The following is a 26,147-nucleotide window of genomic DNA, read 5'->3' on the forward strand; positions in this document are numbered from 1 at the left end:
CCCGCCGGAGCCGCTGCAGCTCATCGGGCCGGTGGGAGGGGCGGCGAACCGAGCCGCTTCCGCTTCCGCTTCCGCTCGCGCTGCGCACACCCCGGGGTGACGTCACGCACCCGCGACGCGCGACGCCTGTCCTGGCTCTGAGACAGAGTCAGGGACTGTCTCGCAGGCTGCAGTACAATTGCGCGGTCTCGGCTCACTGCAACCTCCGCCTCCAGGGTTCAAGCCCTTCTCCTGCCTCAGCCTCCCGAGTAGCTGGGATTACTTTCCGGGGTGTTTTTGTTGTTGTTGTTATTGTTTTAAAAGTCAGTCTCCTTCTGTTGTCCAGGCTGGAGTGCAGTGGTGTGATCTTGGCTCACTACAACCTCCACTTCCTGGGTTCAAGCGATTCTTATGCCTCAGCCTCCCGGGTAGCTGGGACTACGAGCCTGCGCCACCACGCCCAGCCAGTGTCTGTAATTTTAGTAGAGACAAGATTTCACCATGTTGGCCAGGCTGGTCTCCAACTCCTGACCTCAGGTGATCCACCCGCCTCAGCCTCCCAAAATGCCAGGATTACAGATGTGAGCCACTGTGCCGGACTTTTTCTTTTCTCTTCTTTTTTTTGAGACGGAGTCTTGCTCTGTCGCCAGGCTGGAGTGCAGAGGCGATCCCGGCTCACTGCAACCTCCGCCTTCTGGGTTCAAGCAATTCTCCTGCCTCAGCCTCCTGAGTAGCTGGGACTACAGTCGCACACCACCATGCCCAGCTAATTTTTGTATTTTTAGTAGAGACAGGGTTTCACCTTGTTGACCAGGATGGTCTCGCTCGATGTCTTGACCTCGTGATCCACCCACCTCGGCCTCCCAAAGTGCTGGGATTACAGGCGTGAGCCACCTGCCTCAGCCTCCCAAAGTGGTGGGATTACAGGCCTGAGCCACCGCGCCCAGCTGTTCCTTGTTGTTTTTTAAAAATTACAGCTGGTCTGATGGTCTAAGAGAGGAAATCAATGAGGCTGGAGAGAAAAGGGTGAATGGCTGAAGTGACACCTGTGAGTTGACAAGAAGGACCAGGAGCTGGTAAACCAAAGAGGTGGCTCAGGCAGCCAGTGTCCCATGGAAAGGCGCCAACTTGGAAGTGGCTCCTTCAGCCCCAAATGAGCCTTCAGATGAGGCAGCCCCGGCGACAGCTTGACTGCAACCTCATGAGACACTCAAAGCCAGAAACACCCAGATACCCTGCTGCCAGACTCCCTACCCACAGGAAAGGTATCTGTCTTCTTTCCTCTATCTCTGGGGATTTTCTTAATCTTTTTATTATTATTACTTTTTTTGACACGATGTCTATCTCTGTCCGCCACGATGGAGTGCGGTGGTGCAATCTCGGCTCACCGCAACCTCCACCTCCCAGGTTCAAGCAATTCTCCTGCCTCAGCCTCCTGAGTAGCTGGGATTACAAGTGCCTGCCACCACACCTGGCTAATTTTTGTATTTTTATTTTTATTTCTATTTTTTAGTAGAGATGGGATTTCACTGTGTTGGCCAGGCTGGTCTTTAACTACTGACTTCATGATCTGCCCACCTCGTCCTCCCAAAGCACTGAAATTACAGGTGTGAGTCACCACACCTAGCCACTGATTTGTTTGTTTGTTTTTTAAGAGATGGGGTCAGCCGGGCGTGGTGGCTCATGCCTGCAATCCTCCCACTTTGGGAGGCTGAGGCGGGCAGATCACGAGGTCAGGAGTTTGAGACCAGCCTGGCCAACACAGTGAAAACCCGTCTCTACTAAAAAGTTTTTTAAAAATTAGCCGAGTGTGGTGGTGTCCGCCTGTAGCTCCAGCTACTCAGGAGGCTGAGGCAGGAGAATTCGCTGGAACCCAGGAAGCCAAGGTTGCAGCGAGCCACGATTGCATCACTGCACTCCAGATGGGGTGTTACTGTGATGCCCACGCTGGTCCGGTGCTCCTGGGCATAAGCACTCCTGCTTGGCATCTAGAGTAGCTGGGACTAGAGCCGTGTGCTGCTGTGCTCAGGTCTAGTTTTCTGTGTCTTAAAAGGACACTGATTATTGGATTTAGGGTCTACCCTAAATCCGGGATGATCTCCTCTTGAGATCGTTAAGAACACCTGCAAAGACTCTTTCCAAATAAGGTCACATTCATGGGTACCAGGCGTCACCACCCGGACCGGTCTTTTGGGGAGACACGATTCGACCCGTTTGAAGCTGCTGAGCCTGGAGTAACTCGTTGCACAGCCATAAGGGTCTTAGGTCAGTCTCGGCTGGCGGAACCAACAGTTCACCGGCCAGCATGAGCGGGCGGAAGGGGAAGCAGCATGCACGGCCCGGGTACAGGCGGGCAGCACAGCTGTTGGGGGGGTGCGCAAGGTCTTTTAGATCATCTCACTGAGGCCGAAAGCAAGGTCATCAGCTGAGTGAGGATGAGGGAGGTTGGAGGTCAACAAGAAAGTGACAGAGGGAACAGATGGCAAGAGAGAGAACCACACCGACCCATAGAAGAATGGATGCTGGATGCTCAGGAGGCTGAGGTGGGAGGATCACTTGAGCCTGGGAGGCAGAAGTTGCAGTGAGCTTAGATCAAGCCACTGCTCTCCATGCTGGGCAACAGAGCAACACAGCAACACTCGGTCTCTAAAACCTAAGTTGGCCGGGCACAGTGGCTCACGTCTGTAATCCCAGCACCTTGGGAGACTGAGGAGAACAGATCACTTGAGGCCAGGAGTTCAAGACCAGCCTGGCCAACAGGGCGAAACCCCATCTCTACTAAAAATATATAAATTAGCCAGGCATGGTGGCACGCACCTGTAATCCTAGCTATTCAGGAGGATAAGGCACAAGAATCGCTTAAACCTGGGAGGTGGAGGTTGCAGTGAGCTGAGATGGCACCCCTGCACTCCACTGTGGGTGACAGAGTGAGACTGTCTCAAAACAGAACAACAAAAAAAAAACATTGAGACCCCATCTCTACAGAAAATACAAAAATTAGGCATCGTGGGGAAAACCTGAAGTCCCAACTACTTGGGAGGCCAAGACAGGAGGATCGCTGGAGCCCAAGAGGTCAGGGCTGCAGTGTTTGGCCAGGGCACTCCTGCCTGGGCGCCAGAGCAAGAGCCTCTCCCCTTAAAAATAAGAAAGGCAGGCCGGGCGCACTGGCCCGCGCCTGTAATCCCAGCACTTTGGGAGGCCGAGGTGGGCAGATCATGAGGTCAAGTGTTGGAGACCAGCCTGGCCAACATGGTGAAACGCCATCTCTACTAAGAATACAAAAATTAGCCGGGTGTAGTGACATGTGCCTGTAATTCCAGCTACTCGAGTCTGAGGCAGGAGAATCTGTCCCTAGGCTGCAGTACAGTGATGTGATCTCGGCTGGCGTTACAGGTGTGAGCCACCGCGCCCAGCCTTTGTTTTTTTTTTTTTTTTTTTCCTAGAGCACTTTGGGAGGCGGAGGTGGGTGGATCACCTGAGGTCAGGAGTCCAAGACCAGCCCGACAAGATGGTGAGAGAGACCCCGTCTCTACTAAAAATACAAAAATAAATAAATAAATTATCCAGGCGTGATGGTGCACGTCTGTAATCCCAGCTACTTGTGAGGCGGAGGCACGAGAATCACTTGAAACCAGGAGGTGGAGGTTGCAGTGAACGGAGATCGCGCCACTGCGCGCCAGCCTGGGCGATAAGAGCGAAACTCCGTCTCAAAAAAAAAAAAAATCAAATAAATAAAAATAAAACCTATAATCAAACCTGTGACTTCCAGGCACGTTTCTCAACCTCTGCGCTCACCTGGGGCTGGGTCATTGTCTGTTGCAGGGACCGAGTGCTGTTGGGTGTCTTCCAGCATTCCCGGCCTCCTCCCGACTACCTGACTGGATGCCCCCTGCACACGCCACCCCCCACCCCATGGCAGCCAAAACTGACGCCTGGGGCGGGACCCAGCGCCTAGCGGACGGTCGGAAACGGCAGTGGGGAAGCGGCACTCAGTGGACGCTCGTTCCCACCCCCCCCCCCGCCCCGTTTTGCCTCCTGCCTTCTGGTTTTGGTCTCTGGCTGCAGATCAGCAGCTGTGCACCTGTGATTCTACCACTGTGTCCACTTTCCGGAGAGGTAAGTGAGCTGTCCCCGCCGCACGCGGAGGAGCTGGGGGAGCGGGCGGGGGCAGCCACAGCTGGGCTCTCAGCTGCACCACAGAACCCCTTCCTCGGCACCGACGGCAGGGGCAGAGGGAAGATGGGGGTCTGAGAAGGGGGCCGGGCTGGAGGGCGGCTTCCCCAAAGCCCCTTGGAGGGAGCTGACAGGCCACGTGACCAGGTAACTGCCTGTGGCTGGCTGTGGCGGGCCTGCCCCCGTTTCACCTGCCGTTTCATGCTCAGGTCAGCGGCAGGACAGATCGCAGAGCCCCACAACCCCCCAACACCACACGCTCTCGGGCAGTGTTCCCTGAGAGCGCCCACCCCTCTGTCCCTCCCATACTCCCCTCACACAATACACACGGAGGAGTCACTGCTTGGCAAAAATAATTTAATACTCCATCTGGGCAGCACTCTGGGGTGTCGTCGTCCCTCCCGGGACCCTGTGCCCTGCCTGACCCACTCAGGGACCAGCACCCCATCTCTGCCCAGGCCTGGGGGGGGTCAGAGACCCCCAGACCCTGTGCCCCATTCCTAGTGAACCTGGAGCCACCATAACTACCGCCAGCCTCTTCCAAGAGTCCCAGCTCTGTCCCTGCCTTCCCTCAAAATCCTCCCTCCTAAGACACCCTGTCCCGAGCCTGGCACCTCAGCCTCCCACAGTCACCTCTGAGCCTGGAAACGTCCATGCTACAGCCCTGCGCTAGGCCCCCGGGAACTGCCAGGGGATTCAGGGAGTCACAGTGCAAAGGCAGCCCCTGGGTCCCAGATGGAGGGAGGGGGCAGCAGCCATGCGCCCAGCAAGACACGTGATGACACCCGATTGACACACACCCGGTTTGAACACCAAAGCCCTCCAAGCCCTCTGGGGAGGAGCAGCCCTCAAGAGTCCTCGGGGAGCCCAGGGTGGGGGCAGGGGCCTAGGAGCGGGCCCCACGCAGCTGCTCCAGGCCGTCGGCGTACTGGAAGGCCAGCCCAGCCTCGTGTTCATACATGTCCAGAGCCACCTCGCAGCTCTCGCGTACCACGCGCTCAGGGTCGCCCGCATGGGCCTGCAGTGCGGCCAGGCAGGAGGGCCGGGCAATGGCGCCCAGGGCCTCCGCGCACTCGTGCCGCACCATGGGGTTCTCGGCGTGGTGGGCCAGGGCGGCTGCCAGTTGGGGCACCGCCGCCTCGTGCTGCAGCTGTCCCAGGACATAGCCGACCTCATGGCGGAAGAGGGCGCTCCCACAGCGCAGGCCTGCAGGGGAGAGGAGAGGGAAGGAGAGCTCTTTTCATTAAGATGTGGGGTCTTGCTGTGTTGCCCAGGCAGGTCTCAAACTCCTACCCTGGCTGCCCAAAGTGCTGGGACTATCGGTGTGAGCCACCATGCCCAACCTGGGTGGTCTGAGGACACCCCCTGCCCCTAGACCCAGTGATCAGGGCTGCCCAGGGGAACTGACCGAAGCTGTGGGGCCGTGAGGAACACCTGCACGGGTCCACAGCCCCATGGCACAGATGCCGTCACTGGGCTTCACAGGGAGGCACCACCCAGGACCCTACCCTAGGAGCCCCTCCTCACCCTCGGCCAGCGCCAGGGCGGCCGCCTCGCCTCCCACATTGCGCAGGGCGAACATGGCGCGGTATCTCTCAAACAGCGGCCGGGACTCATCCAGTAGCGCCTCCCGCAGGCGCCCCACATCGCACTCCTCAGCCGGTGGGGCGGGGTCCACGGAGAGGTAGGGTCCCACCGGCGGCTCCCCGCCATGCTGCTGCAGCCACTCCAGCCTACGCACGGCCAGCTGGCAGGTCTCGGCCACCTGCAGGGAGGGGGCACGTGAACAGCGGTAGGTCCTGGGGAGGCCACAGGGGCCCTTTGGTCCCCCCAACCCTCCCATGGCAGCTTAGCAGGGGAGAGAGACACCACAGGGGAAACTAACTGATCAGTTCAGGCAGGAAGTAAGCCAGCAGGGGTGGCTGACTTGCCAGTGACCAGTGAAGGCTGGAGGGGCTGGGGAGGGCCTCAGGGAGGAGGTGATGTGGAGGCAGAGACTAGGACCAGCTGAGGGAGGGAGTCAGGTGGAGACCCGGGAATGGGGAAGCTGCTAGTGCAAAGGCCCTGAGGTAGGACCCTGCGGGAGGGTTGAGGGCCGGGGGGCAGGCAGCGGCTGGGCCTGACTAGGGAAGGCCTGCAGCCACGCTGAGCACTTGGGATTTCGTCCTAAAGGTGATGAGACATCGTGAGAGCTTGAAGCACAGGACAGAGGAGCAGAATTCAGTGTCACACATGCCTCTGCTGCCCGGGAGGAGGAGAGACTGCGGTTCGGGGTGGGATGTGGATGAGAGGCGGACGGGAGAAAAGAACATGCGTGTCCACACGAACATGTGCACACCCACATCCAGAGCAGCACGACTCACAACAGCCAAAAAGCAGAGGCAACCCAAGCACCCAGCCACGGTGAGTGGATCGACAGTGTGGGCCGTCCACACCATAGAATGTGACTCAGCCACGAAAAGGAACAATGGGGCCAGATACAGTGGTTCATGCCCATAATCCCAGCAGTTGGGGAGACCGAGGCAGAAGGATCCCCTGCACTCAGGAGCTGCAGGCAGCCTGGGCAACAGAGCGGAACCTCATCTCTATAAAGAAAAAATGTAATGAAACAAATCTTTATTTTATTCTTTCATTCTTCACAGAGATGAGGTCCCGCTCTGTCACCCAGGCTGGAGTGCAATGGCGAGATCTCGGCTCACTGCAACCTCCACCTCCCAGGTACAAGCAATTCTCCTGCCTGTCTCCACAGTAGCTGGGATTACAGGTGCCTGCCCCTTGCCTGGCTAATTTTTGTATTTTTAGTAGAGATGGGCTCTCGCTGTTTTGGCCACACTGGTCTCAAACTTGTGACCTCAGGTGATCCACCTGCCTCTGCCTCCCAAAGTGCTGGGATTACAGGTGTCAGCCACAGCACCTGCAATAAAGCCGTTACTTCGAAAGACGAGGAGACGGAAGGCAGGAGACCCCTGAAGAGGTCTGGTGGGCCAGTGCCAGGTATCAGAGGTAGAGAGCACTGGGTGGGTTCAGAAGGGTCTTGGCAGAGGGGCTGGACGTGGGGGTTCAGGCCGGCTGAGGGGCTCAAAGCCCGGGATGGAAGCGCGTGAGCAGAGCTGGTTGTCACCGTTTTGCCAAATGGGGCACAGCAAGTGTCCATCTGGGTTGTCGCCCTGGCTTCCCTCATCCCTGCCGCATCCTTGGCCAAGTGGTTGCCCTGGCAACCAGAGATGGGGAGGGTGTGAGGCTGTTCCAGGCCAGGGTCGGGGCAGGGTGGGGCTCCCCAGGAACCCAGGCAGGCAGGGAGACAGGGGCCTGGTTACCTCGATGACAGGGTCCGAAGAATACTGCTTCAGGAGCTCCAGAACTTGTGGGTCCCCGATGGCCCCCAGGGCCTCCCCTGGAAAGAAGCAGCCAGAGAGGTCACGTTGGTGGGCTGGGTGTTGTGGCGGGATGTGTGGGAAATGGCCAGCTACCAGTGGGACCAGAGGACAGCCCTCCCGCAGCTCTGCCCCTGCGGGGAAGCCCCGCCTCTGGCCATGGCTGATTGGAGCAGCAGTGGGTACAGGCTCCCCGCTGGACCAATCAGCATCCCCTCCCCAGCACGAGGCACAGCCTGGAACCGCACCAGCCTGTCGCTCAGAGCAAACACACCCCATCTGGCCCCGCGCCATGAGACGGGGACACAGGATGTCCCTACAGCTCGGGGTTGCAGTGAGCTATGATCACCCCACTGTACTCCAGCATGGGCGACAGAGTGAAACCCCGTCTCAAAAAAAAGGCGGTAACAGGCCAGGGGTGGCCGGGCGCGGTGGCTCACACCTATAATCCCAGCACTTTGGGAGGCCGAGGCGGGTGGATCACCTGAGGTCGTAAGTTTGAGATCAGCCTGACCAACATGGAGAAACCCCATGTCTACTAAAAATACAAAATAAAAAAAATCAGCCGGACGTGGTGGCACATGCCTGTAATCCCATCTACTCTGGAGGCTGAGGCAGGTTTGAACCCGGGGGTGGGTGTGGGGGTGGGGGCAGGGGGGGTGGGGGCAGAGGTTGCTGCGAGCTGAGATTGTGCCATTACACTTCAGCCTGGGCAACAAGAGAGCAAAACTCTGTCTCAATTAAAAAAAAAAAAAAAACCAGGCCAGGGTGCCAGCTGGAGACTCCAGAGTTCAGGGCCACTGAGGGTACACGGGTGGGTTCAGGTGCAGGCACAAGTCAGGCCTAGCAAGCCCAGGTGGCAGCAAGGCTCTCTGCAGAGCCCTGGGCGCCGAGGTTCCTTGGATTTTCTCAGAACCAAGCTCAAGGGCTCTGCCTGTGGGGCAGCTGCGCGGGTGGCTTTTGCTTTTCCCGAAGGTCGCAGTTGGCATCTGAGCACCTGCCTGGCAGGCTCCCTGTGCTGGGAAAAGTCTTGCGTGCACCAAAACGCGCTCTGTGTCAGGCACCTCCCACACACGAATTGCGAGTGAGCGCGCTGGTTACAGAAACGCAGTCCCCATGGCACAGACGCACCCACTGTCTGACTCATTGGTCTCATGTGCTGTCTGGGTCCCTTACTAGAACAGTAAGTCTTGGGACAGGGTCTCGCTCTGTTGCCCAGGTCCGAGTGCCGTGGCACGACCATAGCTCAGTGCAGCCTCAACCTCCCTGGCTCAAGGGATCCTCCTGCCTCAGCCTTCCGAGTAGCTGGGACCACAGGCGACAGCCACGATGCCCGGCCTGTATCTGTGTTTTCACTATTTTGTCTCTTACATATGCGACACAGCCTGGCATACAGTAGGTGCTCACTAAATGTGTGTCCAATGAGTGGAGTCGATCTAACATACATTAGGGGTTGGGGATCTACAGCTTGTCGCTTGTTAGTTTTTATACAAGTGAAGAATGCTTTTGGGACTTTTAATGGTTTAAGGCCGGCACAGTGGCTCACGCCTGTAATCCTAGCACTTTGGGAGGCAGGTGGATCACTTGAGGCCAGGAGTTCAAGACCAGCCTGGCCAACATGGCAAAACCCATCTCTAAAATACTAAAAATACAAAAATTAGCCAGCATGGTGGCGAGCACCTGTAATGCCAGCTATTTGGGACGCTGAGGCAGGAGAATCGCTTGAAACCGGGAGGTGGAGTTTACAGTGAGCTGAGACAGAGCCACTGCACTCCAGCCTGGGTGACAGAGCGAGACTCTGACTCCAAACAAATAAATGGTTTAAAACAAAAAACCAGCCGGGTGCAGTGGCTCACGCCTGTAATCTCAGCACTTTGGGAGGCCAAGGTGGGTGGATCACGAGGTCAAGAGATCGAGACCATCCTGGTCAACATGGTGAAACCCCGTCTCTACCAAAAATACAAAATTAGCTGGGCGTGGTGGCGCATGCCTGTAGTCCCAGCTACTCAGGAGGCTGAGGCAGGAGAATTGCCTGAACCCAGAAGGCGGAGGTTGAGGTGAGCCGAGATGGCGCCATTGCCCTCCAGCCTGGGCAACAACAGCGAGACTCTGACTCCAAACAAATAAATGGTTTAAAACAAAAAACCAAAGGGATGATACTTCCCGACGTGTGGAACTTACATGAAATTCAAATCTCAGCATTTAGAAAAGAAGTTTGTTTTGTTTTTTTTACAGATATGATCTCACTCCGTCGCCCAGGCTGGAGTGCAGTGACGTGGTCTCGGCTCACTGCCACCTTGACTTCCCAGGCTCAAGTGATTCTCCCGCCTCAGCCTCCCAAGTAGCTGGGACTACAGGTGTGCGCCACCATGCTCAGCTAAATTTTATACTTTTTTTTAAGAGACAGGGTTTTGCCATGTGGCCCAGGATGGTCTTGAACTCCTGAGCTCAAACAATCCGCCCTCCTGGGCCTTCCAAAGTGCTGGGATTACAGGCCTGAGCCACCACCCCCAGCCCAACTGAGGTTGTCTGGGACGCAGCCTCAGCCGTTCACTCTCAGGCGACTTGACTCACGCCAGCTTTATCGAGCAGCTCTCTGGTGCTTTATGGGGCAGTTGGCCAACCTGACAATTAATCAGGTCCCCGAGTGAGGACAGGGACACGTGGGGTCATGAAGAGGTGAGGCAGGAAGGGGCGGGTGCCCGGGACACAGACAGGCACTCACCTGCCTCATGGCGCACCATGGGCTCCTGACGGGTGTCCTGCAGCACGGCCACCAGCACGGGGATGGCGCGGGCATCCTGCATCTGGCCCAGGCAGTAGGCCAGCTCGTGCTTGAGCAGGGCGGAATCGTCACCAAAGGCCTGGCTGATCCAGGCGATGGCACCCGGGCCGCCAAGCCCACGTAGCGTGAACAGCGCCCGGAAGCGGGCGTGCAGGGGCTGCTTGGGGTCCACCAGCATCCGCCCAATGGCCTCCACCTCCTGCTCCGTCACCATCGTGCTGTCAGTGGGCCCCAGCCTTCCAGAACCCGGGCTAAACCTGGGCACACGGAGGTGTAGGAATCTATGGCAGAAAAATGACAGTCCAGGTTAGAGGCCCCTCCACCAGCTTGTTGGCTTGTTCCTAGGACCTGGGCAGGGCAACTTCCTACCCGCTGACCCGCCTGCGCATCTGGGTTGGAAGCCCAGCTCTAACCCCACCAATTAGCTGTGCAGCCTTCCATAAATTGCTTTCCCTCTCTGGGCTAAAGTCTCTGTACCGCCTCTTGCCCACAGGCCTGCCAGAAATGACCACCACTGCCTGCTCTCCACACGGCAGCCAGAAGGACAGCTGACCCCCCAATATGGCCCCAGTGATCCCCACCGAATATTCATGCCTTTATGTAGCCCCCTCCCACTCTGAACAGGGCTGACCTGTGGGAATGCCAACAGGTCACAGAACTTCCAAGGTTAAGGTATAAAAGGCACAACAGTCTCGTCCTTGCTCTCTCTCTAGGGGAAGATGTGAGGATCTTCCATGTTGTGAGGATGCTCAAGCAGCCTTTTGTAGGGGCCCACGGGACAAAAAAACTGAGCCCTCCCACCAACAGCCACGTGAGAGAAGTGGGCTGGCAGCAGCTCATCCAGCCCCCGGCAAGCCTTCGGATGATGCAACCCCAGAGTGTCTCCACTGCAGCCTTACCAGAGGCCAGAGCCAGAGCCAGCCAGCTAAGCCAGGCCCGGAGCAGCTGTGCACAACCGTGTTCAATGTTGTTTGTTTGTTTTTTGAGACAGAGTCTCACTTTGTTGCCCAGGCTGGAGTGCAATGGTGCAATCTTGGCTTTCTGCAAACCTCTGCCTCCCAGGTTCAAGCAATTTTCCTGCCTCAGCCTCCTGAGTAGCTGGGACTACAGGCATGTGCCACCATGCCTGGCTAATATTTTGTATTTTTTTAGCAGAGACAGGGTTTCATCGTGTTAGTCAGAATGGTCTTGATCTCCTGACCTCGTGGTCCGCCTGCCTGGCCTCCCAAAATGCTGGGATTACAGGCATGAGCCGCTGCGCCGGCCTGTTTACTGTTGTTTAACGTGGCCAAGTTCGGTTTTGTTTTTTGTTGTTGTTCTTTTGTTTTTTTTCTTGAAATGGATTCTTGCTCTGTCGCCCAGGCTGGAGTGCAGTGACGTGGTCTTGGCTCACTGCAACCTCTGCCTCCCAGGTTCAAGCGATTCTCCCACCTCAGCCTCCCAAGTAGCTGGGACTACAGGCTCCTGCCACCACACCCGGCTAATTTTTGTGTTTCTAGTAGAGACGGTGTTTCACTATGTTGCCCAGGCTGGTCTCCAACTCCCAGGCTCAGGTGATGGTCCTGCCACAGCCTCCCAAAGCACTGGGATTACAGGTCTCAGCCACACATCCAGCCATTGTGGGGCTTTGTTGCCCAGCTTCAATAACAGAGTCAGAAGCACTTTCTTTTTGTTTTTTTTTTTTGAGACGGAGTTTCTCTCTTGTTACCCAGGCTGGAGTGCAATGGCGCCATCTCAGCTCACCACAACCTCCGCCTCCTGGGTTCAGACAATTCTCCTGCCTCAGCCTCCTGAGTAGCTGGGATTACAGGCACGCGCCACCATGCCCGGCTAATTTTTTGTATTTTTAGTAGAGACGGGGTTTCGCCATGTTGATCAGGATGGTCTCGATCTCTTAACCTCGTGATCCACCCGCCTCGGCCTCCCAAAGTGCTGGGATTACAGGCTTGAGCCACCGCGCCCAGCCGAGCACTTTCATTATGTAAACTGGACCATAAGATCCAGTTTAAAATCCTCCTGTGCCTCCTCACTACTCTAAACTCCTTGGCAGTCCCAAAGGCCCTTCATGGCCACCTCCCATCGTCTTCCCAGCCACACGGGCCTCCGTGCTGTTTATCCAGCATTCCAGGCCCAGTCCAGCCCTAGGCCCTTGGCATTTGCTGTGCTCTCCATGAGGAATATTCTTCCCCAAATGTCCCCAGGTAGCAGGCCAGGCCAGGTCTCACTAACGCAGGCCTGCATGACAACCGTTTCAGCACTGACTGAGTGGTTAAGTTAAACGTTAAAAGCTAAAAGAGGCTGGGCCTGGTGTCCCACACCTGTAATCCCAGCACTTTGGGAGGCTGAGGTGGGCGGATGACAAGATCAGGAGTTCAAGACCAGCCTGACCAACATGGTGAAACCCCATCTCCTAAAAATACACAAATTAGCTGGGCATGGTGGCTCGTGCCTGTAATGCCAGCTACTCAGGAAACTGAGGTAGGAGAATTGCTTGAAACTGGGAGGCAGAGGTTGCAGTGAGCCGAGATCGCGCCACTGCACTCCAGCCTGGGCGACAGAGCGAGACTCCTCCTCAAAAATAAATGAATTAATTAAATTAAATAAATAAATAATAAAAATAGGCTGGGCACAGTGGCTCACACCCGTAATCCCAGCACTTTGGGAGGCCAAGGTGGGTGGATCATGAAGTCAGGAGTTTGAGACCAGCCTGGCCAATATGGTGAAATCCACCTCTACTAAAAATGCAAAAATTATCCAGGCGTGGTGGCGGGCACCTGTAGTCCCAGCTACTCGGGAGGCTGAGACAGGAGAATCGCCTGAACCCGGGAGAGGGAGGTTGCAGTGAGCTGAGACGGTGCCACTGCACTCCAGCCTGGGCGACAGAGCAAGACTCCGTCTCAAAAAATAATAATAATTAAAAAATAAAACCGAAAAGAGCCAGTGCCCTCATACAAAAGGCTGGAATGTAACAAAAGCCTACCACGAGTTTTGCCCAGGCCTTCCCTGGGCCTTCAGGCATGACAAGGAAGGAATTCGTGGCAGTAGCAGCTGACACCTAGGTAGCATTTGCTATGCACCAGGCAGGCACTCCAAGCCATTTACATTCATTCATTCATTCGATCCACATCACTACCCTATGAGGTAGGTACTAAGATTGTCCCAATTTTACAGGTGAGGAAACTGAGGCAGCTTGGGACTGTGCTTGGGAACAGCGTGAAGAGTTAGGAAGCCAGGAAGTCCGACTCTAGAGTCAGGCTCTAAACCACCAACACTTTGTTGAATGACTTAGGATGGAAGAACAGAACCAGCGCACGGAGAAGGGACCCCTCTCTGTCCTCCAGATTGGCGAAGGCTTCATCTCAGGAGAGGCAGGCTACTGCTTGCCGGCAGCCCTCTCTGGTCAACAGTGGCGTCAGCAAGGCTGCCTGGGCTTAAAGAGGGAGGTGAAGCCACCTAAGGAGAGTGACACCTTGAAAGACGGGTCATCGCTGACCTCAGAAGCCAGGACTCTGCGAGCTGGCAGGGCGATGGGGACCATCGAGACCCAACAGTACGACATAGGAGCTTCAGGACGTGAGGCTGGCAGTATTTAATGTAAAACACCCCAGAGGAAAGAGATCACCCGGACTCGGGACCCCTTAACCCACCCCATCCACAGCCAACGAATCCCTGAGACCGGATTCCAAACGAGGCGCCCCCGGTGCCCGCCCGCCCGCCAGACGCGGGCCCCGCACCGTGATCGCCGCCTCCGGGACGCCTCACCGAGCTCCGGAGACTCAGGGCCCCTCGGCCCGTTCCGTTCCCGCAGGCGCCGCCGCCGCCGCCGCCTTACCAGCCACCGCACGCGCAGTGCGATCGGGGGGGGGGGGGGGGCGTCATTTTGCCGCCCACGTGACCGGGCCGGACGGCACCAACGCAGCCCCGGGGGAGACCCAGTGTGATGCTCCCCTGCGGGAAGGAGGTCCGGAAGCCCCAGTCGGTGCTGGTGCCACAGCTCACGCAAACGCAGGAACAGAATTCTTACTTTATTCCTCGAGGAAGGAGACGGGCAACGTTATGTTCTTTCATGGGAAAAAATTATCTCCGACCTCCCCACCGCAGTACGAGTAGTGAGAATGGTTTGTGCCGATTCAGCGCAGAGCCTGCGCCGTTTGGCAACGGAGCATGCGCAGTATTTCCAGGCGTGGTCAGACTGTAAAGGCGTGGCCAATGGGCTCAGGGAAAGGAATTAAAAAAGAAAGAAATGTCATTCATTCATTCATTTATGTAACAAATAGTAAACGGGTGTTGAGGACAAGTCAGCCTGCAGCCCTTACCCTTGTACGCTTCACAGTGTTGTTATACAGGGAGACAAAATAATACGAGAAATAAATGCAATACCTATTAGATGGTGAAAAAGACTTAAAGAGAAAACATTCGGTAACCAAGGGCGGTGTATGTAGAGTGGGTGCAGTTTTAGGAAGGGTGGCCAGAGTCTGAGGTGGTAACATTTGAAGAAAGACCTAAAGGGGCCAGGCGCGGTGGCTCACGCTTGTAATCCCAACACTTTTGGCGGTCGAGGCAGGTGGATCACTTGAGGTCAGGAATTCGAAACCAGCCTGGCCAAGATGGTGAAACCCCGCCTCTACTAAAACTACAAAAATTGGCCAGGTATGGTGGTGCGAACCTGTAATCCCAGCTACTCGGGAGGCTGAGGAAGGAGAATTGTTTGAACCCCGGAGGCAGAGGTTGTAGTGAGCCAAGTTTGTGCCATTGCACTCCAGCCTGGGCGACAAGAGCAAAACTATTGTCAAAAAAAAAAAGGCCGGGCACGGTGGCTCAAGCCTGTAATCCCAACACTTTGGGAGGCCGAGGCGGGTGGATCACGAGGTCAAGAGATCGAGACCATCCTGGTCAACATGGTGAAACCCCGTCTCTACTAAAAATACAAAAAATTCGCTGGGCATGGTGGCGCGTGCCTGTAATCCCAGCTACTCGGGAGGCTGAGGCAGGAGAATTGCCTGAACCCAGGAGGCGGAGGTTGTGGTGAGCTGAGATCGCGCCATTGCACTCCAGCCTGGGTAACAAGAGCGAAACTCCGTCTCAAAAAAAAAAAAGAAAAAAAAAAAAAAGAAAGTAAACAGAAGATGAGCAAGGTTAGAAGCAGAGAGACCGGAAGTGCGCAGCTGCCAGATTAATTTTGAAGGTGAAAGGATTTATAGATGGATCGGATGTGGAAATTGAGAGAAGCAATCCTACCGGGGATGAGTACCGGGTTCTTCCGAGAGGAGCAGCTGGAGAGGTGGACCCCACAGCAACTGTTCTCACCTCCTCATCCCATCCAACCACGGTCCTGTAGACTCTGCCTCTGAAATGGAGTCAGAATCCCATCAGCTCACTCATCTTTACTGCTTGCGTGGGGGTTGGGGTCCAAGCCCCTCTGGTTGTCACCCGAATGCTGTCTAGACAAGAAAAGCGGGAGCTTTTTATCTTTTTTCTTTTTCTTTTCTTTTCCTTTTTGAATTTTTTTTTTTTTTTTTTTTTTTTTTGAGACGGAGTTTCGCTCTTGTTACCCAGGCTGGAGTGCAATGGCGCGATCTCGGCTCACCACAACCTCCGCCTCCTGGGTTCAGGCAATTCTCCTGCCTCAGCCTCCCGAGTAGCTGGGACTACAGGCACGCGCCACCATGCCCAGCTAATTTTTTGTATTTTTAGTAGAGACGGGGTTTCACCATGTTGACCAGGATGGTCTCGATCTGTTGACCTCGTGATCCACCTGCCTCGGCCTCCCAAAGTGCTGGGATCACAGGCGTGAGCCACCGCGCCCGGCCTTTTATTTTATTTTTTGACACAGAGGCTTGCTCTGTGGCCCAGGGTGTAGTGCAGTGTCACCATCTTGGCTCACTGCAACGTCCGCCTCCGCCTCCGCCTCCCGAGTTCAAGAGATTCTCCTGCTTCAGTCTCCCCAGTAGCTGGGATTACAGTCATGAGACACCACACCCAGCTAATTTTTGTATTTTTAGTAGAGATGGGGGTTTTGCCATCTTGGCCAGGCTAGTCTCGAACTCTGGACCTCAGGTGATGCACCCGCCTTGGCTTCCCAAAGTGCTGGGATTACAGGTGTGAGCTACCATGCCCTGCTTGCAATCTCTCATTTTCATAAAGTGGGCAATTGCCAGAAACAGTGGCTTGCACCTATAATCCCAGCACTTCGAGAGGCTGGGGTGGGACAATGGCTTGAGCCCAAGACTCCAAGACCAGCCTGGGCAATATAGTAAGCCTGTCTCAGCAGAAAGTTTTTTTTTTTTTATAAATTTGGCTGCCTGTGGTGGCGCATGCCTGTGATCGCAGCTACCAGGGAGGCTGAGGCAGGAGAATCACTAGAACCTGGGAGACAGAGGTTACAGTGAGCCAAGATCCTGTCACTGAACTCCAGCCTGGGCAACAGAGCGAGACTCCATCTCAGAAAAAAAAAAAAAGCTGGGCGTGGTGGCTCATGCCTGAACACCCAGCTAGTCAGAAGGTTTGATGGCTTGAGTCCAGGAGTTCAAGGATTCAGTGAGCTGTGATCACACCAATGCACTTTAGCCTGGGTGACACAGCAAGACCCTGTCTCAAAAAAAAAAAAAAAAATGGCCATGTGCAGTGGCTCATGCCTGTAATCCCAGCACTTTGGGAGGTCGAGGTGGGCAGATCACCTGAGGTCAGGAGTTCGAGACCAGCCCGGCCAACATAGTGAAATCCCATTTCTACTAAAAATACATATATTAGCCAGGTGTGATGCCTTTAATCCCAGCTACTCAGGAGGCTGAGGCAGAAGTATCCCTTGAACCCAGGACGCAGAGGTTGCAGAGAGCCGAGATCACACCACTGCACTCCAGCTTGGGTAACAGAGCAAGACTCCATCTTAAAAAAAGTAAAAGAAAAATTAATTAAAAAAAAAAAACCGTATTAGTTGGGTGTGGTGGCGCATGCCTGTAATCCCAGCACTTTGGAAAGCTGAGGTGGGTGGATCACGAGATCAGGAGTTCGAGACCAGCCTGGCCAACGTGGTGAAACCGCGTCTCTATTGAAAAAAAAAAAAGGGGGGGAAATAAATAAATAAATAAAACATAAAATGCTGTGCATAGCAAGGAAATCCCTTTGGAAGGCCAACTTCTAGTTTAAGACAACATTCTGTCATTGGTTGCACAGATACTCATTGAACAACCACTGCATGTTGGACAGTGTCCTGGGCACAGAGGACACAGAACAGACAGACACAGTATCTGGCCTCAGGGAGCTGACACCCCAATTTATTTTTTATTGCCTTCCAAGGAGTTTGAAAGCTGCCTGCAGATACCAGGCATCACTGCAGCCCTCAGACACCTTGCAAGGACGTCATCTCGATCCTGTTTGTGGCTCAGGCTGTTTACCGAGGACTTCCCGTGGGCCAGGGACTGTGCTGACTCAGGAAGGCCACAGGGCCGGGTGCCAGGTGTGATCAGCCTAAGGATGCTCCACGGGAGGAGATAAGTCCCGGGTGCAGGGAGCAGATACGAAGCCCCAGCGGGAAGCAAGGTCTGTGTCAGTCAGCGAACACGGCATTGCCGCAGACCTGAGAGAAACTGATTAGGAAGGAACCTGCGCTGAGCCTGGGCGTCTGCGGCTTCTGCTCTGTGGGTCCTCTGGGCTTGAGCAAGTCCCTGGGGGCCGGAAGTCTGGAATCCAGGTGTGTGCAGAGCTATGCCCTGTCTGGAGTTTCCAGGGGAGGATCCTTCACACCTCTTCCAGCTTTTGGGGTGGCCAGCAGTCCCTGGTGTTGCTTGGCTTATGGCTCTGTCACTGCAATCTCGGTCTCTGTCATCACCTGGCCTTGGCCCCTGTGTTTCTCTGTGTTTTGTTTTTTTGTGTCTTTTTTTTGAGACAGAGCCTTGCTCTGTTGCCCAGTCTGGAGTGCAGTGGTGCGATCTTGGCTCACTGCAACCTCTGCCTCTCTGGTTCAAGCAATTCTCCTGCCTTAGCCTCCCAAATAGCTGGGATTACAGGTGCGTGCCACCACACCTGGGTCATTTTTGTATTTTTAGTAGAGATGAGGTTTTACGATGTTGGCCAGGCTAGTCTCAAACTCCTGACCTCATGATTTGTCTGCCTCGGCCTCCCAAAATGCTTGGATTACAGGCATGAGCCACCGCACCTTACCGGAACTATGGTAGATTCTACGCAGTTGTAAGAATAATACAGAGAGACCAAGGGTATCCTTTACTTGCTTTCCCCCATGGCAACATCTTGCAAAACACTGGTGCCTAGCCAAGGTGGGCACATCACCTGAGGTCAGTAGTTTGAGACCAGCCTGGCCAACATGGTGAAACCCCATCTCTACTAAAAATACAAATATTAGCAGGGCATGGTAGTGGGCACCTGTAATCCCAGCTACTTGGGAGGCTGAGGCAGGAGAATCGCTTGAACATGGGAGGCGGAGGTTGCAGTGAGCCGAGATCGCACCACTGCACTCCTGCCTGGGTGACAGAACGGGACTCCATCTCAAACAAGAAAAACACTGGTGCATAGCATTACCAGGATATAGCCTTGATACAATCCACCCATCTAAGCAGAGGTCCCCAGTTTTACTTGTTCTTGTTGGTATGCGTGTAGGTGTGTGTGTATTAAGTTCTAGGCAATTCTTTTATTTATTTATTTTTTGAGACGGAGTTTCGCTCTTGTTACCCAGGCTGGAGTGCAATGGCGCGATCTCGGCTCACCACAACCTCCGCCTCCTGGGTTCAGGCAATTCTCCTGCCTCAGCCTCCCGAGTAGCTGGGATTACAGGCACGCGCCACCATACCCAGCTAATTTTTGTATTTTTAGTAGAGACGGGGTTTCACCATGTTGACCAGGATGGTCTCGATCTGTTGACCTCGTGATCCACCCGCCCTGGCCTCCCAAAGTGCTGGGATTACAGGCGTGAGCCACCGCGCCCGGCCAAGTTCTAGATAATTCTATATCCCTGTAGTTTTTGTGCCACCACCACGATCGTGTCACTGAACCACTGCAACACAACAGACGTGGCTGGTGGGAAATAAAGACCTCCCAACCCACTCCAAGACATCCACATCCGAATCCCCCGAACCGTGGAATGTGTCTTTTTACATGGTATAAAAAGGACTCTGCAGCCGGGCGCGGTGGCTCACGCCTGTAATCCCAGCACTCTGGGAAGCCAAGGCTGGTGGATCACCTGAGGTTAGGAGTTCGAAGCCAACATGGTGAAACCCCCATCTCTACTACAAATACCAAAATTAGCTGGGTGTGGTGACATGAGCTTGTAATCCCAGCTACTGGGAAGGCTGAGGCAGGAGAGTCACTTGAACCCAGAGGCAGAAGCTGAAATGAGACAAGATCGTGCCACTGCACTCCAGCCTGGGTGACAGAGCAAGACTCCATCTCAAAAAAAAAAAAAAATGGTAGAATTTCTTTTGGTTTGTTTGTCTTGAGACGGAGTCTTGCTCTGCCGCCCAGGCTGGAGTGCAGTGGTGCGATCTCAGCTCACTGCAATCTCTGCCTCCCAGGTTCAAGTGATTCTCCTGCCTCAGCCTCCTGAGTAGCTGGGGCCACAGGTGTGCGCTGCCACGCCCAGATCATTTTTGTATATTTAGTAGGGACGGGGTTTCACCATGTTGGCCAGGCTAGTCTCCAACTCTTGACCTGGTGATCTGCCCACCTTGGCCTCCCAAAGTGCTAGAATTACAGGAGTGAGCCCCGCACCTGGCCTGAAATTGGGCATCTTTACATGAGTGTATTGACCATGTTCATATGTGTTCAGATCCTTTGCCTATTTATTTTTATTTTTTGAGACGGAGTCTCACTTTGTTGCTCAGGCTGGAGTGTTGGAGTGTAGTGGCGCGAAATCGGCTCACTGCAACCTCCGCCTCCTGGGTTCAAGCAGTTCTGCCTCAGCCTCCGGAGTAACTGGGATTACAGGCAGGCGCCACCACAGCCGGCTAATTTTGTATTTTTAGTAGGGACGGGGTTTCACCAGGTTGGCGAGGCTGGTCTCAAACTCCTGTTCTCACGTGATTCGCCTGCCTCGACCTCCCAAAGTGCTGGGATTACAGGCTAAAAACTTGTTTTGTTGTCTGCTGCCTCACTGGGGCCTGGAGGAGCAGCACTCAGGAGGAGGGCAAGGCAAGTTTGTTGAATAAATGAATGACTCCCAGCTGTGGCGTTTGTTTCGGCACCTGCACCTGTGGTTGGATTCCATCTGCGCTCGTTAGGCGTGGCGTGCCTGGCTTCGACCTACCCTGGGGAGACTCCGACCTGGGGCTCCCAATTCCGCGCCTGTCCCCAATGGGAACGACGCCCTTCACCTAGCAGAGCCATTTCCGCATCGTCTAGCGCCCCGTGGGTCGTATTCCGGCCGCGGTTGCCCTGGGCAACGCTTGGCGTCACGCTTCCTGTATTGATTCGAATCGCGGGAGACGTCACGTCCTCCCGAGATGCACATGGTGCGCAGGCGCACCCGCTCGGAGTGGGCGGGGTCTGATGGGGCCGGAGCAGGCGGGGGGGCGTGGTCCCGATGCGCCGCGCGTCGGCGTGGGGGCGTGGCCGGGTCGCGGGGGCGCGCGCGGCCGGTAGGGCGCGCGCCCCGGAGGGAGGGAGCCGGGAGGCAGCGGAGCAGCGTCCGCCGCCATATTTGGGACCGCGGAGCCCGGGATCCTGTCAGCGGCAGTCGCCGCTGGGCCTGCGGGAGCTGTGGGGGTCGGAGGCGGGCGCGGTGCGGTGCCGAGAAAGGCGGGGTCGGCGGGAGCCAGCCAGCGACGGGAGCGAGCCAGGTGAGGCCGCCGGGGTCGGGGACCCGCCCCCCCGGGCCGCAGGCGGCGGAGCTCGATCGCGACCCCCCAAAAGCGTGCGGGCCGGGCCGGCTGCGACCCCCGCTCCAGCTCAGGCCCCTCCCGGAGTCCCCAGTCCCCTGGAATGGCGCCCCCTAGGCCGAAGCAGGCCCGGGCGACCTCCGCATCCCCATCTTCCGCGTTAACACCCAATTCCCAGCGTCCCCCCACTTTGGGGCCGTGCGTGACCCCCCGCCCCGAGCCACCTGCGAGTCGTGACGTCCCCCCGCCGCCGTTCGTCTTAAAAAAGGCCGCGCTCTGCACCCCCAAACCCGGGGACCCCCACTGCGCACCCCCGGGACGGCCGGCCCCGCCTCCTAGCCCGGGAGCTTTCCCTCCGGCCTGTCATCCCCGGTTCTTCCCGGCTCAGACCCTCCCGGGTGGAGTCCTGCCCACGGGGGCGCCCCCCGCCCGCCCCTCTGAGCCCGGAGCCCCCGGAAGCCTGTGTCTGGGGTCCCTGTCGTGGGCCCCGGAGGTCCCCGTCCCGCCCGCCCGCCCCTCGGAGCCCGGAGCCCCCGGAAGCCTGTGTCTGGGGTCCCTGTCGTGGGCCCCGGAGGTCCCCGTCCCGCCCGCCCCTCTGAGCCCGGAGCCCCCGGAAGCCTGTGTCTGGGGTCCCCTCTGCCTTCTGCCCCCAGCCCCGGCTCTCCCACCGCGGCGTCGGACCAGCTGTGCAAGCCCCAGCCCCGTCCCTCCTCCGGCCTGAACCTCCGTCCTGCCCTGGGTCTCCCCCCAGACGCAAGCCTGGCCATCTCCGACCCCCCAAAACGTGGAGTGTGGCCCCCGGTCCCAGCCATGTTGCCCCTAGTCGGACCCCTGACACCCCCGACCCCCTCCACCGTCCGGCGCTGACCCCCACCCACAGCCTACACCTGTTTCGCTTTTCCCGTCTCCTCCGCCCCAAACTCGTCCTCTGGCTCAGGGCGCCCCTCTGGCAGGAAAGCGGATCCCCCCGCCCCGCCTCAGTGTGCGGCGATGACCTCATGCCTCTCCGGGGTGAGGCCCCCACCCCAACCTCTGTGCTTGGAAGGGGGGTGATTTCCCTAAGGGAAAACCATCCACCCCGAACGCGCAGCCTGCGGGGTCTTCGAAGTGAAAGCAGGGGGGTCTCTCTGGGCGTGGGGGTGGGGATGGAAGCTGACGACATCCCTGGGATGTCTGCGGTGCGGAATCCCGCGTGTGTCAGGGCCCTTCCGTGTTTTGGGGACACCCGATGGTCGTTTCCTTCGGAATCCCAAGTGGAGGCAGGTGTGCTGGCCGCTGCCCGTTGCCTGGCGCGCGGCGAGGAGTTGGGTTGCAGGGGGCTTTGCTAAGGCGCAGACTCCTGCTGAAGGGCAAGCCCCGTGCTGTGCTGGGGGGGGGTGTCTTGGCAAAGTCGTGCCCGCCAGTTTGCCCCTGTGACTGCGTCCCAGGTAAAATGTGAGAACCCGCGCACTGGCTGCAGGCAATGGTGGGGTGGGGGAGGAGTTCCCAGAAACGAACAAGCCCCATCAGTCTTCAGGGTGGGGCTACATCGATTTTCTTTTCTTTTCTTTCGGGTTTTTTTTTTTTTTTTTTTGGATGGAGTTTCACTCTTGTTGCCCACACTGTGGCCTCACTGCAACCTCCGCCTCCCAGGTTCAAGCAGTTCTCCTGTTTCAGCCGCTCAAGTAGCTGGGATTACAGGCGTGCACCACCACACCTGGCTAGTGTTTGTATATTTAGTAGAGATGGGGTTTTGGTGTGTTGGCCAGGCTGGTCTTGAATTCCTGACTTCAGATGATCCACGCGGCTCGGCCTCCCAGAGTGCTGGGATTACAGGTGTGAGCCACCTTGCCCGGCCTCCCAGCGTGCTGGGATTACAGGTGTGAGCCACCTCGCTCGGCCTCCCAGCGTGCTGGGATTACAGGTGTGAGCCACCTCGCCCGGCCTCCCAGAGTGCTGGGATTACAGGTGTGAGCCACCGCGCCCGGCCTCCCATTGGTTTTCAGACCACTGCTGTTTATTGGGGCTTCTGGTGGGAGGGTTTTGTAGACTGGGGACTTCTGGGCTTGGGGAGGCTCAGAATGGAATTGCTTCTGAGGAACTTTTTCTGGGTGTCACTTAGTGGGAAGAGGATGGAAAGTTGTGTGTGTGGGGCCACTCCTGGGGAGTCCTGGCAGAGCTGAAGATCCAGGGGCTTGGTCTTCTAGGAACGCTCGGATCCCAGCCCTGTCACTCCTTTCTCCTGGAGCAAAGCTCTCCACTGGCCGATTCTGTCCCAAGGGGACACTTGACAGTGTTTGGGCTGGAGGTTAGCCTTTTGACCATTCTGAACTGTGAGCCCCGTGAGGGCAACGACTGTGCCTGGTCCCGGCTCTGCCCTTGGCTTTCGCAGTGCCCTGGGCTGTGTGTTTGCCCAGAGTAGGCCCCCTGCTGGGGCTGCCACAGTGACCCGGACACCTCCAGCAGGAAGGGGGAGTGTCTGACCTCATCTCTTTTCTGCCCCCAACACCTCCCTGTTGTCACCAGTGACCTCATGCCTGTCACCTCCACCTGTCACCTCCCTGCCCACACCTGACTTTCTCCCCAGCTGCTGGACTCATCAGAGAGCCATAGCCCCTTAGGGTCTTGTCCAGGGATGTCCATGTCCCCAGAGGCCCTGGGTCCCTTTGTGCTTTGGCAGGTGACTGTCTTCCTCTGCCTCGGTGTCCTCATTCATGGCTGGGATGAGGGATGCACAAGCAGCCCACCTGGTGCACCTCAGTAAGTCACTCGGCTGCCACTGATCACAAATGACACCCCACCCTGAACAGCGGGCCCCACTCCCATAACCGCGGACCCTACCCCTCGGTGTTGAACTTTGGTTGTTCCTTCACTGGCCCTTCTTTTTTTTCTTTTTTTTTTTTTGAGATGGAGTTTTGCTCCTCAGATGATCCGCCCACCTTGGCTTCCCAAAGTGCTGGGGTTACAGGCATGAGCCCCGTGCCTGGCCTCACTGGCCCTTCTTACTTTATTTAAGGTTTTCTTGCGGCAGCTTTATTTGAACACACATCTCAGGCCGCACGATTCACTGCTGTAGAGGGCGCAGTCCCTGGTTTTTATATGTTCACAGGCCCGTGCAGCCGTCACCTCTATCGTAGAGCGTTCTCATCCCCTCAGGAAGAAACCAGCCTTGACTCCTTCGGCTGCCACCACCTGTCTCGCCTGCCTCTGTGGCTGGGCCTGTCCTGGACATTTCAGAGAAATGGGATCCCACACTGTGTGGCCTTTTGTGTCTGGCTTCTCTCACTGAGTGTGGCGGCCTCAAGGTGCGTCTGGGCTGTGGCCTGGGTCAGAGCCCTGCTCTTTTTCATGGCCGGGTCATGTCGTGTTGTGTAGTGTGGAGGGACGGACCAGGTTGTGTGTCTCCTCCTCCAGTGGACCTCGGTGCCGTTTCCAGCCTCTGCCTGTTGTGAGTTGAGCTGCCGTGAAGAGGCAGGTGCTGGTGATTATGTGGCGGCATCCTCCTTGCTCTGCTCTGTGACTCAGGCCCTGCTGCCTCCTCTTGCCGGCTGATTGTCTGATGGTGTCACTCCCATGCCAACCCCAGTGAGCCCAGCTCAGGAGACCTGCCATCCAACCTTTGCTCCCTGACTTCTGCTCCAGCATGTGTGTCCTTCCCCCCCAGCCTGCCCAAATTGTGCCTGGTCCGATTTCTTTATTTTCCTCTCTCTCGCTCTCTCTCTCTCTCTCTCTCTCTCTCTTTCTTTCTTTCTCAGCTAGGGTCTCGCTTTTTTTTTTTTTTGCCTTTCCAGGAAACTCTTTATTGCAAGCACAGCCCCAAAGGCACTGGGCAGTCTCCTCACTGCCTTCGTACCCGGTGGTTCCAGTATTGCTATCAGCAAACATGTTGGCTCCCTGCAGAGTCCAGGAGCCATGTAAGGGCACAGGACACGGGCGAGGGCTGCTTGTGCATGGTTCTGATTTCCCTCCCTCCCCTCCCTCCCTGCTGTCTGTCTGTCTTTCCTCTCACTTTGTTGCCCAGGCTGGAGTGCCGTGGCACAGTCACGACTCCCTGCAGCCTCAACCTTCCAGACTCAAGTGATCCGCCCACCTAGCCTCACTCTGCTAGATTGGAGTGAGGTGGCACAGTCCTGGCTCACTACAGCCTCCGCCTCCCAGCTTCAAGTGACTCTCCGGCCTCAGTCTCCTGAGCAGCTGGGACTACACACGCGTGCTGCCACGCACAGCTAACTTTTGTATTTTTAATAGAGATGGGGTTTCACCATGTTGGCTAGGATGGTCTCGATCTCTTGACCTTGTGATCTGCCCATCTCGGCCTCCCAAAGTGCTGGAATTACAGGTGTGAGCCACTGTGCCCAGGCTGGTCTTGAACTCCTGGGCTCATGTGATCCTCCTGGCCTGGCCTTCCAAAGCACTGAGTGTGAACCAGTGCACACAGCCACGCTGCTGGATTCTGGAACGAGGCAGGCTGTTCAGATTCCTGTGTCGTTTTGCGCACGTACCCTCCTATTGTGAATCTTCCTGTCGCCCAGATCTGATTTGGCCTGGGAACTTCTGTTTTGTGACCCCTGGGCAAGGTTCTCATCCTCACCAGGCCTGCAGGCCGCTGGGTCATGGAAGAAGGATGATGGGAGCAGAGAGACGGTGGGTGGCAGGCCTCTGTCTGCTCTTACCAGAGGGCTGAGGCATGGGGGAGGCCAGCACTGGTCTGTCTGCCCCGGGAGCAGCTCTTCCACCTAAGGATTCCCTCACCCAGGCATTCCTCGCCTGGATGACTGCTCCACAGGACACTAGGCAATGTCTCGGGACATTTGTGCATTGTCACGACGGGGGAGCGCTCCTGGCATGGAGTGGATGGAGGCCAGGGATGCTGCTCAGTGCCCTGCAGAGCCCAGGACTCCCCACCGTAGAGTCCGAGTCTCTGTGCCTCAGCGTTCTCTCCGCTAGGCCCCGGCTCTGGTTCTGGTCCAGAATCCACCTCTCTCCTGTGTGAGTTCGTCCCTGCAATCATGACCACTCCCCCACAGGCGC

At 56.5% G+C, this 26,147-nt stretch overlaps 3 protein-coding genes across 22 annotated transcripts in view; 2 read left to right on the plus strand and 1 right to left on the minus strand.

Annotated features, from left to right (window-relative positions):
* The first annotated feature begins 114 nt into the window (after positions 1 to 114).
* On the plus strand, positions 115 to 14,709 carry LOC103789720 (uncharacterized). Of its 6 annotated transcripts, XR_008478793.2 has the most exons (6): positions 115 to 1,244; positions 3,802 to 4,095; positions 6,325 to 6,555; positions 6,795 to 6,870; positions 9,762 to 9,883; positions 11,025 to 11,141. XR_008478793.2 is itself a non-coding variant. In XM_078361530.1 (5 exons), exons 1-5 carry the CDS (start codon positions 1,133 to 1,135, stop codon positions 13,534 to 13,536), a joined length of 759 nt encoding a protein of 252 aa, XP_078217656.1. In that variant the 5' UTR covers positions 984 to 1,132; the 3' UTR covers positions 13,537 to 14,709. The 6 variants fall into 6 exon arrangements, 2 of the variants coding, with proteins under 2 accessions (XP_078217656.1, XP_078217657.1); XR_001908851.4 differs by lacking the exon at positions 9,762 to 9,883 and having other exon boundaries at positions 11,025 to 11,138; XM_078361530.1 differs by lacking the exons at positions 6,795 to 6,870; positions 9,762 to 9,883; positions 11,025 to 11,141 and adding exons at positions 3,423 to 3,490; positions 13,483 to 14,709 and having other exon boundaries at positions 984 to 1,244.
* On the minus strand, positions 4,493 to 20,696 carry DOHH (deoxyhypusine hydroxylase). 9 transcript variants are annotated; one of them, XM_035286640.3, is made up of 8 exons: positions 20,567 to 20,696; positions 15,550 to 15,752; positions 14,336 to 14,525; positions 10,252 to 10,592; positions 7,470 to 7,546; positions 7,274 to 7,363; positions 5,680 to 5,917; positions 4,493 to 5,358 (listed from the first exon to the last, which is right to left on the minus strand). In XM_035286640.3, the coding sequence occupies exons 3-8, from the start codon at positions 14,377 to 14,379 to the stop codon at positions 5,039 to 5,041; spliced, it is 1,110 nt and encodes a 369-aa protein (XP_035142531.1). In that variant the 5' UTR covers positions 14,380 to 14,525; positions 15,550 to 15,752; positions 20,567 to 20,696; the 3' UTR covers positions 4,493 to 5,038. The 9 variants fall into 9 exon arrangements, with proteins under 9 accessions (XP_035142531.1, XP_078217653.1, XP_035142537.1 ...); XM_078361527.1 differs by having other exon boundaries at positions 7,067 to 7,363; XM_035286646.3 differs by lacking the exon at positions 7,274 to 7,363.
* Positions 20,697 to 20,759: 63 nt separating this feature from the next.
* FZR1 (fizzy and cell division cycle 20 related 1) overlaps positions 20,760 to 26,147 on the plus strand; it is a 30,492-nt gene continuing 25,104 nt past the window's right edge. For 6 of the 7 annotated variants that reach the window (XR_013531250.1, XR_013531249.1, XM_078361521.1 and 3 more), the window contains exon 1: positions 20,897 to 21,098. Coding sequence is in view for 1 of the 7 variants with exons in the window: in XM_078361523.1 (XP_078217649.1) it covers positions 20,763 to 21,098 (336 nt within the window). In the remaining 6 variants the exon portion in view is untranslated. Of the gene's footprint in view, positions 21,099 to 26,147 lie in introns of all 7 variants that reach the window. The other variant, XM_078361523.1, reaches the window with a different exon arrangement.

This window comes from Callithrix jacchus, chromosome 22, assembly GCF_049354715.1.
Source record: "Callithrix jacchus isolate 240 chromosome 22, calJac240_pri, whole genome shotgun sequence".
Taxonomy (NCBI): domain Eukaryota; kingdom Metazoa; phylum Chordata; class Mammalia; order Primates; family Cebidae; genus Callithrix; species Callithrix jacchus.

Bases quoted from the DNA above. Each gene is read 5' to 3' on its own strand.
- LOC103789720 (XM_078361530.1), top strand. From the start codon at position 1,133: ATGAGCCTTCAGATGAGGCAGCCCCGGCGACAGCTTGACTGCAACCTC. The intron at 3,491-3,801 runs GTGAGAGAGACC...TGTCTGTTGCAG, and splicing joins AAGACCAGCCCGACAAGATG to GGACCGAGTGCTGTTGGGTG. The intron at 4,096-6,324 runs GTAAGTGAGCTG...TTCGTCCTAAAG, and splicing joins TGTGTCCACTTTCCGGAGAG to GTGATGAGACATCGTGAGAG.
- DOHH (XM_078361527.1), bottom strand. From the start codon at position 14,379: ATGAAAGAACATAACGTTGCCCGTCTCCTTCCTCGAGGAATAAA. The intron at 7,364-7,469 runs GTAACCAGGCCC...TCTGGTTGCCAG, and splicing joins CTTCGGACCCTGTCATCGAG to GGCAACCACTTGGCCAAGGA. The intron at 5,359-5,679 runs GTGAGGAGGGGC...TCTCCCCTGCAG, and splicing joins CGCCCTGGCGCTGGCCGAGG to GCCTGCGCTGTGGGAGCGCC.